This window comes from Thyridium curvatum, assembly GCF_004353045.1.
Source record: "Thyridium curvatum strain D216 chromosome Unknown NODE_15_length_556224_cov_80.126021, whole genome shotgun sequence".
NCBI classification, from domain to species: domain Eukaryota; kingdom Fungi; phylum Ascomycota; class Sordariomycetes; order Thyridiales; family Thyridiaceae; genus Thyridium; species Thyridium curvatum.
In genome coordinates, this window is record NW_022156770.1 from 399,835 (window position 1) to 415,790 (window position 15,956).

The 15,956-nt window shown below is 58.3% G+C and overlaps 3 protein-coding genes across 3 annotated transcripts; 1 reads left to right on the forward strand and 2 right to left on the reverse strand.

The window, feature by feature from the left end:
* Nucleotides 1-6,176: 6,176 nt before the first annotated feature.
* On the reverse strand, nucleotides 6,177-7,180 carry E0L32_003503 (uncharacterized protein; the record flags this gene model as incomplete). Its single annotated transcript, XM_031137811.1, has 2 exons — nucleotides 6,177-6,946; nucleotides 7,036-7,180. 2 exons carry the CDS (start codon nucleotides 7,178-7,180, stop codon nucleotides 6,177-6,179), a joined length of 915 nt encoding a protein of 304 aa, XP_030998652.1.
* Nucleotides 7,181-7,968: 788 nt separating this feature from the next.
* Nucleotides 7,969-10,147, reverse strand: E0L32_003504 (uncharacterized protein; the record flags this gene model as incomplete). The annotated part of the gene is made up of 2 exons (XM_031137812.1): nucleotides 7,969-9,358; nucleotides 10,008-10,147. The coding sequence occupies 2 exons, from the start codon at nucleotides 10,145-10,147 to the stop codon at nucleotides 7,969-7,971; spliced, it is 1,530 nt and encodes a 509-aa protein (XP_030998653.1).
* A 2,233-nt stretch (nucleotides 10,148-12,380) lies between these two features.
* E0L32_003505 (uncharacterized protein) lies at nucleotides 12,381-14,723 on the forward strand (the record flags this gene model as incomplete). Its single annotated transcript, XM_031137813.1, has 2 exons — nucleotides 12,381-12,773; nucleotides 12,825-14,723. 2 exons carry the CDS (start codon nucleotides 12,381-12,383, stop codon nucleotides 14,721-14,723), a joined length of 2,292 nt encoding a protein of 763 aa, XP_030998654.1.
* Between the last annotated feature and the right edge of the window lie 1,233 nt (nucleotides 14,724-15,956).

Sequence of the window (15,956 nt, forward strand, 5' to 3'; positions counted from 1 at the left end):
TGCGCCAACGCGACGGACCGTCGGACTAGAAAGCCTCACTACTGCTGGCTGTGTCAGGACCTTGCACAACTTCTGAGGAGCCCAATCCACATCTCGATCTACTTGTACCCTGGAATAAAACCGCCAAGGGGCCTTTCATTAAGTCCAATTATAGAAGGCAACCGTGGTATTTCATTTCGCCTTCATTGAGCTCTGTGCATCATCGCCTGGTGCTAGGAGGGATGTACTGCGACGCATCCCGGCGCCGCCTCGTACAAGTTAACTTGCTGCGATCCGCCACTCCGTTGAGAGAGAGAGAGAATCTCGACGTCAAGCTGGGGGGAGTGCATGGTTGTCGAAAGCACCAGGTAACGACGAGGGCTGTCCCCAGCCAATGCATGGCATACGCCGCAGTTGCATCAGGAATCGTGGTCGTGGAGTGGCTGGAGCTGCTGTTGACCGTGGTGGCCAAGATCAGGTTGCTCGATCCCACATTTCTCCCTGGCATGACATGTCATGGCAGGGAGGGAGGGGCCCTGAAAGCAAACGGCGCCCTGTACATCCGCAGATCCGGAGTCTAGAACTTTGCAAACTAGGTACCCTCTCTGAAACTGGCTCAGAGCGCGAAAGAACCTCACGGGCAATGTACCTACCCCCGGCTGCTCGGCTCGCTGAGCGTCTTCTTCGCACGAGGCGAGTCCCAAGTTTTCCTCTCGTGGTGATCCATGCTGGTACGTAACTACTCCGTACAAAGTATTTCAACGCAATGACGTGTTGGCCCAAAAAGCGGTGGGCGGTTCAGCTGGCCATGAACGAGCTCCTCCTCGCATCGTGATACTTTCGGCAATTGCAGACAATAAGTGGATGCCGTCGGCAAACGACGTCGAGTATGTCACATCCGAGTGGGTTGGTATGAGGAGGAACCACTTCAACCATCACAGTCGCATCGACCGTGTCTACGCCGTATTGCCAGATGTACAAGTAGCGCTCGAGAGCAGGCGATGACACGCTGCTGTTGGCGATAGCCTCGGTGCCTGAGCGGGAAGCGTCACCTCCAGGGCTGGGGAACCAGGGATTCGCGGTCTGGGCAGCGGCAACCTTGCCCAGGCAACTGGAGACTTTGCGGTCATGTGATGGTCCGGGTCCTGAGGCCCAGGAAACGAATGGATCGAGAGCCCAAGGACCCTGGGCAATACCGGGGCGTTGTTAAGATTGGGCTGGTTGTTGTGGTGTTTATCTGATTTTCCCACTCCATGCCGCCGCGCGGTCAGGCCTGCGACCGGAGGTGTAATATGCCAGAGAGATTTACCCGTCGGATTGGCCGTGACGCTGCGTGTGGGAAATGGCCTCATCTTCTCCACCGGTTGCGTCTCTCAACATTACTCCAGGGGGGCAATTACGAGGAATATTTCCGTGTCGTATTACTCTCATCGATGAACGCTAAGCGTAGCTTCTTTGTTGGAGGTTGATCTTGATGCCCAACTCGACCGGCCGGTGTGTGGAAGTGTCTTATTGTCGTTAGCGTCGGGGTGGCGAAACGACAAGATCAACGGTCCTTTTGAGGATCCAGATACTCGGGTCTGAGTACCTTGCCGTAAGGCTGTCAACCCTTTTTCATTGATCTTCATGATAGTGTGTCGACGGTTGTACGTAGAGAGGCTTCTTGGAAGGGGCTAGATTGTTGATCACTTGCTTACGATGGGGGCGTGTCTCTGTCCGTGAAGATAGCTCGCGGACTTTGATGGACCGGAGCATTTCCTAAAGGAGGAGAGAGAGGGAATGTAACATGAAAACATTGTAACTAATACCAATTCAATGTTGTGACTAGGTCTGGTACTTCGTAGACGTTTCCTTGAGGAATATCCCGGAGCAATGTCCGATCTGGCAGGGTGGTCGTGACTCTGGAGGGAGGCACGACGACCCCGTAGCGTGGACTCACTCCTTCAAGCTCGACAGCCTCACGAACCAGGGCATGAACTCTTTTCCCCCTTTCCTAGAACGACATTCTTGCTCATTGTGTGGCCTCATTTCTCGTGATTGCCTGAGCTTTCCACGCCCGTCATGGGGTCTCCTTCCATCTTCGTCGTTGATGATAGTAGCGAGGAGTCTCGCAGTCAAGTCTGTATGGAGCACAGGAATGCTGATCTCAGTATCATCCCGGTGCCATCACAAGATTTTGAAGACCATTCCTCGCCCATCGTGCCCTCACGAGTTGTCTTTGTACATTGCAAATACCACGAGAGCAGCAGAATTACTGGTTTACTTATTGCTTCCACCTCCCAGAGTTGGGATAGTCGATCTGGATGTACATACGAACAGTGAAAGCGATGCTGTTGTTGCTCGCAACTACTGTGGAAGAAGGTCCGAGTTCAACTTCATTTCATTGTCATGTCTTCCCAGAGAACTGCACAGGTGTGTTGCCACGAAGCTCGAGATTCTTCTTCGTCTTCCATTCCAAAGTCGTGTTCAGTGCTTCAATGCTCATGCCAATCTGCATGACTTCACCCCGTACCTACAGGCTTGCTTTCTCCATGCTGTCAAGATCTCACCAGTAATGGTGCATAGCAGTGGTGCATGGCCATGAGGCAAAGAGGGAGCCCCTCGCCCGTCGAGGAGTCGAGCCTCTCGAGCGACTGGGCCGTGGCTGTGGCTAAGTGACCGACTGCTTGCATCGGCCCATCGACGAGAGACGCTCTTGCCCCTGAGAGCGACCACATGGTCTTGATGCTATATGCAGGGCCGCAAAGGGCCGGCCCCGGTCGATGATCAATGATGTGTTGTTATGATCTGTCTTGGATAGAGGAGCTTCTCCTGCGCCAGCTTGAGACAGTTCAACATATGAACGGACAAGATCAAATCCGCGAAAAGCAACGAGATGAGCTTAAGTCGGCCCATTGAATCAGGGGCATTTGCGTTGGAAGCCCGGATATCCTCACTCTCACTTACCTGTCCAAAAGTCTTGCAACCTCTGCCCTTGCCCATGCGACCTCTCTCGTTCCTTTTTCTCGCGACTTGTGACCAAGTCCGGACGAATTCAAAACACCAAAAATGTCTATGCGATATCACCGACTGCTCTAAACCCGTGCGATGAACCAGTCGGTCCGCAATTATGCTACGTTACGGAGCTCAACTCCTGGTGAAGGCCAGTTCCAGACCCCCTTTTCTCACCCGTGACAGGCCATCACTGCTGCCCAATGGCACCTTGCAGTCTGACCCGGAGAGCCTGACTGTGCCGGGGTTGGCTCTGCTCTGCCTCAAGGACCGATGGAAAATTGCCGCAGGCTTCAACTTTTGATTCATCGGGGGCCCTGGCCAAAAGGGGCAAACGAAGGTTATGATATGTCTCTTTCTCTGTCATCTCTGAGCCCCCACAGGTGAGGTCCAGCTCTGACAGCGCCATCTGGAGGGCAAGGGGGGACCACGAGTTGATGCTTCTGCCGCTTACTCGGCCGAACGAAAGTGGTACATTTCGCTTTTCCAGTCCGTCGCGTGGAAATGAAACGGTTTGCTTCGGAACAGCGCTGCGTCCAGTCGCAAGCCAAGAAGGTACGGACCATCTCGAGTGCATCTCGACAAGCCTCCCGAATGTGGACCGGGCGGCGGGCTTGTCGGGTCCCGAGTGTCCGGTGGAGATCTTGTGTTGGCAAGGGAAAAAAGAAAAGGCAAACGCGCGCGGCGCGCCTAGCAGCAGCGATGCGCCTTTGGTGAATGCAGTTCACTGTCCCTTGTTTCGCAGGCACCGCTGTGGTCGGAGTCGGACAGTGTGCCTTGCGGTCGCAGGAGCTAGAGGATCAGCTGAAAGCATACCCGCGGACTAACTCCCACTCCAACTCTGCAAGCGCGAAGCCACACGGGTTTGGATGCGACTTGCGCTCTTGGACGGCGGTGTGATGAAAAACGACGTATCACATTCGCGGGTCCACAAGAATGCGCGGGCAGTGAGGCTACAGTTCGGCAATCTCGCTAACTAACAAGTTCGCGAGATGTGCTAGTTCATCGCTCTCTTGAGACGGGGCTGCACGTTGCCACCACGAGCAAACTGGCGGGCGGGCGGGCGGGCAGTGGCAGGCAAGGCAAGGCAAGGCAAGTCAGGGTGGGAGGGCACGGAAGGACAGCAGGATGCAACGACAGATCGACGGCGGCAGCCCCGAGAAGCAAACGGCCGCGAAGATCTGCGGGCATCCGATGAGTATGCACACGGCGGGCTGGAGACGGAAACTTCTAGCCCGCGTAGGCTGCCCATTTGCCCATTTGCCCATCCATCCCTTTCTCATCACCGCTATTTCACAGCTGACTGCCATCGTGGCAAGTCTAACGAGACCCGCGCCGTATCAGCCCAAACTGCATACCAACTCATCTCGCGATTCGACAACTCGGCGCAAGATGCCCGCTCCCGAGAACCATCTTCAGGTGAAGGAGCCTGAACATCATGCAGTCTACATGCAAATACATCTGGGTACTTTACGACACGCTGTCGACGAACAAGAAACATGGCCCCCCGCCATTAACCTCGGGATTACCTCCCACCACCTACTACTTGTAATATTGTTTGCTTTTTCTACACCGCTTGAATCGTCTCTTATTACCAGGAACGAGCTGGCTCGGTGCCCAAAAAGGACAGTCGTAAAAAACTGTGTTTATGCTTGCTTGCTTTTTCCTGCCCTTTCGCTCCCCACCCGCATCTAGATCGGCATCCTTTTCGGTCCTTGGGAGGCGGCGCGAAACCCGCCTCTAACGCGCACACGCGGGTCTGTCTGTCTGGTCTTGGAGATATGTGTGGCTGAAGAGGGGAGGGACCCGTGGAGAAGTAAAAAAAAGACAAAAAGAAAGAAAGAAAAAAGAAAGGAGAAGCCTCGCGCGATTCACACTACTGCCGCTGAAGTAGCTACGGACCCCTGTCAATCGGGGGCTTGAATGCCACACCCACCACCCAGTGCTCTGGTCGCTGGCGAACTGGGGAAGAAAAAAAAGGCAGCCAACCGGCCCCCCCCAGCCCCAAGTGGTTTGATTTTGTGACCGGGCAGTCGGCCGTGGAGGTGGAGGGCGGGGAGGGAGTTGGTTGGTGGTCATGCATGCGCAGTGGCTATCACCGGGTCTACTTTTGGGCGAGGAGAGACGACGGGCCAAGACTCTCTCCTCCTGGTCTCCTGGTGACGGGAGTTGAGTTCGGAACTCGCAGGCAGGACAGAACCCAATGAGGAGAAGGAACTGCAGTCTCCCGTGTATACGAACACGAAAGCAATGGGGTGGTGGTGGTGGTTTGGACCGCAGGAGAGGTGCAGCATCCGACAGCGTTGCGTACGGAAACCTGGTAGGTCCTGTAATCTGCAGTAGGTCGCACGGCGTGGCATGCATTATCACTTTTGTGTGATGGGTTGGGGGGGGGGGGGGGCCCAGGCCCGGGGCCAGGCAGACACACTCGCAGGGCGCAGGTGCAGCAGATGTTTGTTTCTTTTGGATGCGTGCGCGCGCATTTCGAGGGAGCGAAGCATGAAGCATGAAGCAGGTAGGCGGGCAGGCAGTCCAGCAAACAAAGCAAGCAAGCAAGCAAGCAGCCTGTTTCTTCTCGGCACGCCGTATATTGTATGCCGTGTGATTTGCGCGCTTCCACCCGGACGTGTCTCGGCATCGAGACTGACAAACATCAAAGCACGATTCATACGCCCTCCCTGCCAAGCTCCGACGCTTTGCTGGACTAGAGGCAAGTCCAGTCGAGTCACAGTCGTGTCTCTGTGTTTGTGCCTCTGGGTAGCTGCATGTATCTTCTTTCCTCCCAAGACCGTTCGGGTGATCATGGAGTCGTCATCTCGGCGCAACCGATGCAAGTAGACGCGTCCAGACCCAGGAGGTGAGGAGGAGGCCCGGGGTGCTCTCTGTACTGTACATGGACAGGATTTAGTACAGGACTAGGTCTGTCTAGGGGGCACGGGAGGCGGCCGCAAGAGATCAGCCCCCTTTTTTCTTCTTCGACTGTAACAAAGGCCACCTGCAGCTCCCGAGCTTGCAGGATCTGCATTGCCCTAGAACGGAGGAGGGACGGGAGCAGGCAGATCACGATCCCGTGTACCTGGAAAAAGCAGAGCGTGACACCCCCGACAATCAGCCCGGCCCGGGGACGGCATGGCATGGCATGGCATGGCATGGCGTGGCGTGGGCAAATGGCCCATGCCGCCTCCCAAGCGCCCGCCCCCTGACGGCTAGCCGTGCCTGTCCTCTGCGACCTTGCGCCTCTTGGGCAGCCTCCTCCGCCAGAAGTCGTCGCCCTCCAGGCCGACAGACACCTCCTTGCTGCTGCTCCCGCCGCCGACAAGGCCGGCCGCCGCACCGCGCGAGCCGCGTCCTCGCCGCCGCATGGCACGACGGCCCTCGTAGTCCTGCTCGTCGTCGTCGTCCTCCCTCCCCTCGCCCTCCTCCCGCTGCTGCTCCCCTGCGTCCGTCCCGCGCTCGCGACCGCCACCCTGTGCGACGCTGTCCCCGTCCCTGTGGTGGTGGTGGTGGTGGTGGTGGTGCAGCAGGGTCACCCCTTCGGTGAAGACGAGGTCGCCCCTCCTGCCCAGGGCCTCCCGCCCGGCCTCCTCGAGCAGGATGCCAAAGGCGAGCAGGGCCGTCTCGTCCATGCTGCGCTCGTCGACGTGCCGCGAGCCCACGAAGAAGGAGGAGTTGTCGTGATCCCCGCCGCCGCCGCCGCCGCCGCCGCCGCCGCTACGAACGGCCATGGCCTCGTAAAAGTCGCTCGCGTAGGCGTGCACGGCCTTGAGCAGGTCGCTGTCGGGCAGGGCGTCGCCGCCGGGGCCGAGGTCGCGCTCGTTGGCGAAGTAGACGTCGCGCTCGGCGTAGCGCTGGGGCGCGCCGCGGCGCTGGAAGAGGACCTCCTCCGGCGCGAGGACGGGGTCGCGGCCCGAGGTGCCCGGGCCGCGGCGGCGGTGGCGGGAGTCCTTGGGGAGGGCGCCGGTGGTGGTGACGTTGCCTGGTGGGAGTGGCAATGTCAGTGAGGTGAGTTTTTGTTTGGGGTGTGTATGTGTGGAAAGGGGGGGCGGGATGTATGTGTGGACTGACCTGCGACTGCGTCGTAGACGGTGGCCTCGCGTCTCCTGTGCTCGTAGAACTCGGCGAGGAGAGGGCCCTCGGTTTCCGAGTCGCTGGGTGCTTTTGCGTCGGGGGCGGCGATGAAGCGCGCTTCTTGGACGCTTTTGGATGTCATTTTTGACAGTGAGAGTGAGACTGAAGATTGGGGTTGAAACAGCACGGGTGGTACGGCCCGGTGTCAACCTGCCGGTTGCGAATGCGCGATATGGTGTGGTCTCTCAAGAATGAGCGTGTTCATGGCCATCATCAGCCATCATCAGCCAACAGGTTTACAATCTCATTGTTCTTCAGTCTCAGATGCTCTGAAGGTCGTGGAATTCTGGAGATGGAGACTGAAATTCGAGATATGTTTGAAGCTTAATTTACTGTGGGTCTGCTGCCTGCCAGAGAGGACTGGCATTTCGTTTCGTCATCTGCGCGCGACGTCGCGAACTTCTTCCATCACAGGCAAGACAGGCCAAACATTGAAACTCGTATATCGGCGTCCAAATCTTTCGCAACTCGTCGCAAAACAGTCTGTTTGCGTCGCGGAACTCTCTCACTTCATCAGATCAGCCGGTCCTGGTGTCAGATGCATGAATCAGCTCCTGTTTGAGCGCTCCACGGGCAACCTCGGTCCCAATGTCTTTGCCAGGTTAGAAACGACCCGGCTGCTCCGGTCGTTCGCCGCCGCGCCCCAGTTCAGATTCGATGGTGGCGAGCGCGGCACGAAGCTCGAGGATGGCGAGGTCTCGCAGGCCGTGCTGGGTGAGCGCGTAGACATCTGGGCGCATCAGGCGGGCATCAACTCTCTTGCCATCGATCGCTTCGATGGCCGAATGTAAGCCCACTCACGCTCACGAACCCTGCCCACAAGAGTCGGACTAAGTCTTACACCTCTATGATAGACTCATATCTGGCGGGTCAGACGCGACTATCCGGCTCTGGGATCTTCAGCAGGCCGGCAACCCCAACAACAGCTTCACCTACAAGCCCGTAGCCCAGATCCTCCGCTCGCAGGCGTCTCAGTCGCAGCCCCCTGCCGCGGGCGCGAGGCCGAGAAAGTCGCAGGGCCACCGCTTCGGTGTCACCCACCTCTCCTTCTACCCCTTCGACTCGGCCGCCTTCCTCTCGTCGTCGTACGACCAGACCCTCAAGCTGTGGGACACGGAGACCACCCAGCTCTCGGCATCCTTCGAGCTCGGCGCCAAGGTCTACACGCACGCCATCTCCCCGATCGCGGACCACCTCTTGGTCGCCTGCGGTACGCAGCACCCGGCCGTGCGGCTGGTGGACCTGCGGTCGGGCTCTGCAGTCCAGTCCCTCGTGGCACCCGGCGCGGTCGGCGCTGCGACAGGCGCCGTCCTCTCCGCGGCGTGGTCCCCGCGGCACGAGCACGTCCTCGCCAGCGGCGCGGTCGACGGCACGGTGCGCATATGGGACGTCAGGAGGGCCAGCGGGCTCGTGGCCCTGCTCGACCAGGAAGACAGCCTGGGCATCGTCACGCGCGGGGGTACCTCGTCGTCGGCAGGAGGCGGAGGCGGAGGCGGGAGCTCGCTGCAGGACCGCGGGATCCGGCTCTCGGCGCGGGCGCACAGCGGGCCCGTCAACGGGCTCGCGTGGACCGACGACGGCGCGTACGTCGTGTCGGCGGGCCACGACCGGCGCATCCGCGTCTGGGACGCGGCGACGGGCGCCAACACGCTCGCCAGCTTCGGCCCGACGATCCGCAACGGCGGGCTCGCGAGCGTGGCCATGTTCGCGTCGCCCGCCGGGCTCGCGCCGCCGCGCGGCGAGCTGCTCTTCTGGCCCAACGAGACGGAGATCCTGGTGCTGGACCTGCACGACGGCGGCGTCGTGACGCGCCTGCGCGGCATCGGGCCGCAGGTGTCGGGCGTCAGGACCTCGGCGCCGGCGGCACAACGCGGCGGTGGCTCCAGCGGCGGCGGCGCCGGCGGCGGCGGTGGCGTGCGCGGCGAGAGGACGGTCCGGAACCGGGTGACGAGCATCGCGTGGAGGGGGGCCGGCGGCGGCGGCGCGTCGAGCGGCGTGGGCATGGGCGGGGCGAACATGGCTGGCGCCGTGTACAGCGGGCACCTGGACGGGCAGATCCGGGTGTGGGCGCCGCGGCTGGCGGAGGGGCGGGACGACGAGGACGCGGACGCGGACGCGGACGATGTGTCGGCCGAGGGCGGGCCGGCGGCCGAGGAGGCGGGCCGGAAGCGCAAGGCTGTCGATGATGCGTACCGGAGCCTGATGGGGAAGAAGATTACTTTTACGTGAGGGCGGGCTCAATGCAATGCCTGGTTCTGGCCTGTAGTTTTTATCGGAGTCTCGATCATGTTATGTTGTTTTGAAGGGGGGTGATATTCACGGATCCATGACGAGCGTTCGTCTTGACATCGTGCAGTGCTGCACAATATTTCAAGGAAAGGTCGGAAACTGAAGACATGGTTGAAGATGATATGTCTGTGTTATTCTCTATGGAATAATTCGTATCTCATCTTAAGACATTAAATTACAACAGTTCACTTGGTAGTGACTTAATCATTTTTGTTTTGCTTTTTAATATTTTCATATTCTTGGATATACCAAAATAACCCAGACAAATACGAACGGTCACAATTTATTCTATTCTATTTGATTTGGAGTGTATACATGATTGAAGCTATCTTTCTAGACATCACCATGATACTCATTCAACAATCGTGTGGATGCAATGTTGGTGTGCTGCACAAATCTCGACGCCCAGGATATCAGCCTGATATTGCCACAGTGGCCGTGAGAATGTAATTACTTGAGCCTTGCTTCCCCAAAGGAGTAATTACTGCAATTCACCCTGGACGCTGACCTTCACAAGACCCAGACGGCATCATCCGTGTGTCTCTCGAAGCCACATGGTCCTTTTGTCCGACCACGGTCGCGCTTGATGCTGGGTCACGGCATCATCGCATGGGACTTACCGGGAGGGAATCCTCATGCCCCTTTCTTCTGCGGCCATCACATTCTTCAGCGGGCGACATGCATGTTGAGAGCTCGAGGCGGCTTGCTCGGCGTCAGCCTCAGTCCCACGCGCCCAGCTGAAGACTGCGATCATTTCCATTTTGGATCCAGCCTGCATGTCTCATCTCCATGCGAAAGCTTACCTGCCTCCCTGCTACCGCGAGGAACGGTTTATGCAATGGTCTGTTACACAGACGAAGCTGCGAAGCTACCGTACTGGGATAGGCCTGTTGGTTACCTTGCAACCTGTTACATTCAGCCAGGCCAAATATCAGCCTCCAGGTTCTCTCGAGGGGCCTGGACCGCCAGCAGCTATTGGCCACCCTTGTGCTATACGAGGAGGCGGCATGCTGCTTTGGGCAATTCCCATCCCGAAGCAGCATGCAACCCCCCTTCCTCTGTTCCAAGGTGGCCCCCTGCAGCATGCGAAGCCCCCAGCCCTCTTTCTTTTTTCCCCCGTCCTCTCTTTGGTCGAGATTGACGAGATGGGGGGGAGGGGGGAAGAGGAGTGCGAGTTGCATGCTCTACCCGTTCCTCCTCCCAGATGCTTGGGACGACGCTAATGCGCGGGCAACCCCGGTTCGCCGGATGCAGCAGCCCTGCTTCCGCGGACGTGCCGCCCGCAGCGGTCCGGTAATCAAGGTTCGCTGCGATGCAGTGAGCGCGGGGGGGGCCTCCCACCCGATCAGAGAACTGGGCGGCAATCGTTCTTTGCTCTCCCAAGGGGGCGGCCGGCGGAAAGCATGAGAGTGTAGTTGCGGAGTCACTAGCTGCAGGGTGGCTTGGTCACGGTCGCATCCGTGGCCCTGCTCTCGTCCATCGACCCCCTTTGCGTCCCGCAATATCACCGGGATGGCGTCGGGATGTTCTGCGGAGGCTGACGCCTCAATAAAGCGTGACGAACCAATGGCTGATCCCAGGTTGAACCTACCGCGAGCTCTTGACTGTAACCGGCAAGGGGCGGCGCCGCTCTGGTCCAGTGACGAAGCGTCCACTGCATCACGACATGGTCCCGGTCACGGACGATCCTCAGCCTCTGTGGAATGGGCTCTACAATCTTGAAGTGGTTTGGGAGGCGCACCTTGATGAGAGCGTCTCGGGTATCTGCGATGGCCAGGTAGCCCCCCTTCTTCGTGAAGATCGCTCGCGCGCCCGGAAATTATGCCTCGATTCCACTCTTCGCCCTGTAAAGGCACGTGAACACCAGTGGCTGCAGGGTGCCCTGGCTGATCAACTTGCGGCTGCCGAAAGGGAGGGTCGGAACAGGTGGGAATGTATCTCGTCTTGTAACTACACAGTGCACACCAAGTTGGCCCCCTGTCTTGCAGCTCTCACGGGAGGGGATGGCGTGGCACGGGCTGGCTGGGGTTCCGTTTTGAAACGGTGACGAAAAGGGAATAAGGGAAGATGGTGTACCTTGAGACTTGTGATTATCGTAGAATGGTTTGTGTTGTTCTATCTTGTGTGTATATGTGGTGATAGTGTTTGTTTATGGGATGCTGGGTTTGTTAACAAGATATCGTTTTGGGTATTTATGGTCAAATACAAATAAACAATAAACATACCAAAAAAATAAATTCTCTCGTGACAATGAGGTGGCTATATAACCACGGAATCTTGCTTCTACTTCAGCGGACTACCCATGCATCTACTGGAATGCTGTATTTGAAGCCATCTCGATGTGGATAATTAGGGGATTGTACTGTAATCTCAGTGGTTTTCCAAGGTTGCTTTCCCCTCCCCGCGATCGAAGCTCCCGCTGTTGTCCGCTGTTGTGGATGGTCGTTGATTCTGACTGCCCTGTCCGACACCCCGCAGTGCGGGAAGCTGCAGCAGGCTTGGGGCTGGTCCTGGCCTAGCCTTTCCTTGGTTTTAGCCGTCCTAGGCCTAGGTAGGTCGCGCTGCCAACAAGGCTACAGGGCTCCAGCTCGATCAATTGGAGCTAGTTAGTGCCACATGCTTTTCCCATCCAACAACTTCATCTCTTCCTTGGCCCAGCACTCGTCGCTGCCCGTCACCGTAAATCGCGCCAAACAAAAGCGGTCTTGCAGCAAGAACACCAATGCGATGAGTTGTTGCGAGGATAATTGAGAAGAGCCAGCTTGATCAGGCGCGACGCCCGCGCATGCATGCGTGATCCTTGCCTCGTCCCGATGTGAGCAACCCCCCTCCCCCCGCGCCTTTGTCCTCCCGCATGTTCCAGACATCGCCCGCCGGACATCGCTGACTTGCTACCCGTCAGATCTACCTCTGATACCCCATAGACTGTATAATATTCCATCATCAGTATCGGTTGGCCCCTTTTCGATACCGAATCCGACACGCACATCACCATGTCGACGCCGACGCCGATGAAACATGCGCCCTCGCAGCAGGGCCGCACACCCTCCCAGTCCCAGCACGGCGCCGTCGCCACCCCCGGCGTGTCGACGCCATTCTCCCAAGCCCACGCGGCCTTCTCGCCCCAGGGCGGGCCTAGATCGTCGCCGCAGACCATAAGGAGATCTCCCGCGACGTCAACTACATTGATGGGCCACTCTGGCAATGCTCCAGTCAACTTTGATAGCCCCTCGGCCGCCGCTGCCCTGGGCGCCCTGGGGATAGGCGGTGGCTTGGACCTGAACCTCGATGGCGTCAGTGTGGGAGGTCTAGGTGGTCTCGGGCTGGGTAGGGCCGATGACGACGAGAGGGCGAGGAGGCTCAAGGGGGTCATCGATATACTCAAGGTTTGTGTTACACGATGGACTCAAGTCTGACACCATACTAACATGGGACAGAAATCAAAAGGCTACGTCAGTGAGGCGGGCCTGGAGCGCCTTGCCCAGATGACTGGGCTGGAGTGCATGTGGGAGGAAGGCAAGGGCTCAGACAAGTCGCGCACACTGATCATTGCTGGCTCGGCGCTCGCGCTCGAGGTCGTCTTCATCAACAATATCGTGCAGGCCGTGAACCTGACCTTTCCCGAGTCGGCCGAAATGGTTATGCGACACGTCGACAAGGCAGGCCAGATTCTATTCAACGACCTGAAACTCTTACCCCACGAGAGCCCCTTGTGCAAGAAGCTGGACAAATTTGCCGCCAACCTCGAGAGCCTCGCCGTGTTGGACAAGCTGAGCGTCATCCCCGGGCTTAACCTGCACGAGGCCGTCGCCGGCATCTTTGAGAGCTTGCATCGGCTGCACAAGTGGGACGTGAAGAAACTGCGCGAGGACCCGGCAAACTCTGGCAAGACCGAGGAGGCGCTAGAGACCATGGCTCTCTGTGCGCGACACGGGATGCCCGTCATGCACGCGCGGGAACGCCTCGGCTTGAGCCTGGACTACTGGAAGGAGAGGCATCACACACCGCCACTGACGAAGCGGACAAAGGAACTTGCCAAGCTCGACGAGAGGACGTGGGCTATCCTGATCGAGTGTGCACCGATAGGTGACATGGTGTACGCCTCAATACGGATTTCGGACACCTGGATCTCACCCGAGGTCGAGCAGCAGCCCACCGAGCCTAGTCTGCTCCCGCCCACCCCCGACGAACCTCTTCTGGACTGGCGAGAGCCTGATAACACCTTCCTCCCAGCGACCGACGAGGAAGCGAAGCAATCCGGGCCGGACGGCACCCAGCAGCACCCGACCATGAATGCGCCCAAGCTCCCCGAGGTCGTCTTCATGGCCAAGCTCGATCCGCCAGTGACGGTGACTTATAGTGTAGGACACCAGCTCTACCAGCTGATCGGGCTGACGCCAGCGGCCGAGTACAACCTCGTCACCTTTGATGCCCTGAACTTCCCCATCGCGCCGGGGACGAACCACGACCCCAGCGAGCCCCGCAGGATCGTCTGCCACAAAGAGGTCCACGTCAAGACGGGCGCGGGCGCGGGCGCGAGCATGCACAAGGCGACGCACAAGAACCAGCTCTTTATCTACAAGCCCGTGTACGGCAAGACGCTTGAGGAGCTGCCGTTCTCGCACCCGAACCAGCTCATCCGCATGCTGCCCACGCTGAGGCAGTACACCTTCCTGGCCACGCTGCTCGAGAAGAGCTTCGACACGCGGATGGGCGAGGTCTTTGAGAAGACGGCCGACGATGCGGCCAAGGAGGAGGAGGAGAAGAAGAAGAAGAAGAAGGAGGAGGAGACGGTGGAGACTACGACGGTGCCGGACGAGTTCTTCAAGTTCATGTCCAAGTCCAAGAACGACAACCTAGCCGAGGGGACGGCTGGGGCGCGCGACAGCAGCTGCGCGATGGATATCTCTAGCGACGACTACGACGACCCGAGGAGGATCGTAAACGGCGACGAGGACAAGGTCGACCTGCAGATGGACGTCATGCTGACGGCGCACCCCGTGCCCCGCCTGCAAGTCACCTTCCCGCTCAGGGACGGCGAGACGGCCGACGTCATGCTCGAGATCCGCGCCAACGGGCTCGTCCACGTCGTCTCGCAGAACATACTGCCCGGCGGCGACGGCGGCGACGACGACGACGACGAAGATGCCGATATGTGGGGAGGAGGAGGAGGAGGAGCCGGCGATGGAGGCGGCGGCGGGGACGGCGCGATGGGCAAGGGCAAGGACAAGGCGGCGGAGAGGCCGCAGCTCAAGCCGCAGGACCTCGGCCGCCTGCTCGAGCGGTGCGAGGACCTGGGCGTCTGGTGCGAGTGGATCCGGCGCCGGCTGGCCTGAAGAAAGAAGAGAGATAATAAAGGTGGGGATGGGGGGAAAAGAGGGAACAGAGGGTGAGTGAGTCCTCGGGGTACGGAGTTTTTGTGAGGATAGATTGGAGGCGGGCGAAGCGATCTCGGTGAATTTCTTTCCCCACCGTTTCACGCTATGGCAGAACACGACGCGGAATGGGCAAAAAAGAGGACATTGATTGATTACCTCGGGCCATACCTATTCGCAGCGCAGCGGGATGAACAGCAACCGAGGGAAGATGCTGTTTGTTTTTTGTTTGGATGTCTATCGAGAATACCCCCCTTGAGAGTGATGATGGAGCGGGTGTTTCCGCCTGTGGAGCAGAGCAGGATAGGTAGGGCAGCCATTATCTCCATCTCCGGCCTATCCACTTGGGCATCGTCTTGGTTCTTTCTACAAGTACATAGGGCAGTGCTTGAGGTAAACAGGCAATGAGATAAGTCTCCCTAGGCCAAGGTGAATGATCTTCTAGTAGGCAAGGAGACTTACTAGCGTATTGATTGGACTCGAACAGTGAGACCGCTTTGTACTACTATCTACAGGGTGTTCTAGTCTAGGCAGCGAGGAGGAAAGAAAAATCCGTCCGCTTCTTGGGTGATGCCTGCAAACGTCGGCGTGCTGGACATGGCATGGAGTCGTTGAATGTTTTGGTCCCGTTTTGGGCTGAGAGAATGAATTATGGGTCAGGCAGACACAACACAACAGAATAGAGTAGTGGCTCGAGGAGGGCACAAAGACAGCATCAACCCATTTGAAGATTGAATGGAACCCCCCATCGCGGACCCTCATAGTCTCGCGGGGGAAAGCTTCCGGGACGCGCGCCGCGCCGTTTGAGGAGAAGGCTAAGAAGAAAAGGGGGCGAAAAGAAGAGGGGACATGAGACCAAAAACATCGACGGCGTCGAAAACGGATTCTCGTCGAGAGAGCCAGAGAAGTTGGATCTTGTCTATAGTTGGAAGCGGGGCGGGTAAAATTAGGTAGCAGAATCCGTGTTATGCTGTTTCTGCAGCGTGCTCTCTCTCTCTCTCTCTCTCTCTCTGTGTGTGTGTGTGTCTCTCTCTCTACTTGTACTTGTAGTTACAGAGAGAGAGGACGAGGAAGAGGAAGATGAAGAAGCCGTTGTGGAGCTTCGAGAAGGTGCGTAAGCGAGATGGGGGGTTGCTCACTAAACCCTCTTGGGCGCTCCTCGGGCATAAAGTCGTAATATTACCATCAAATTTC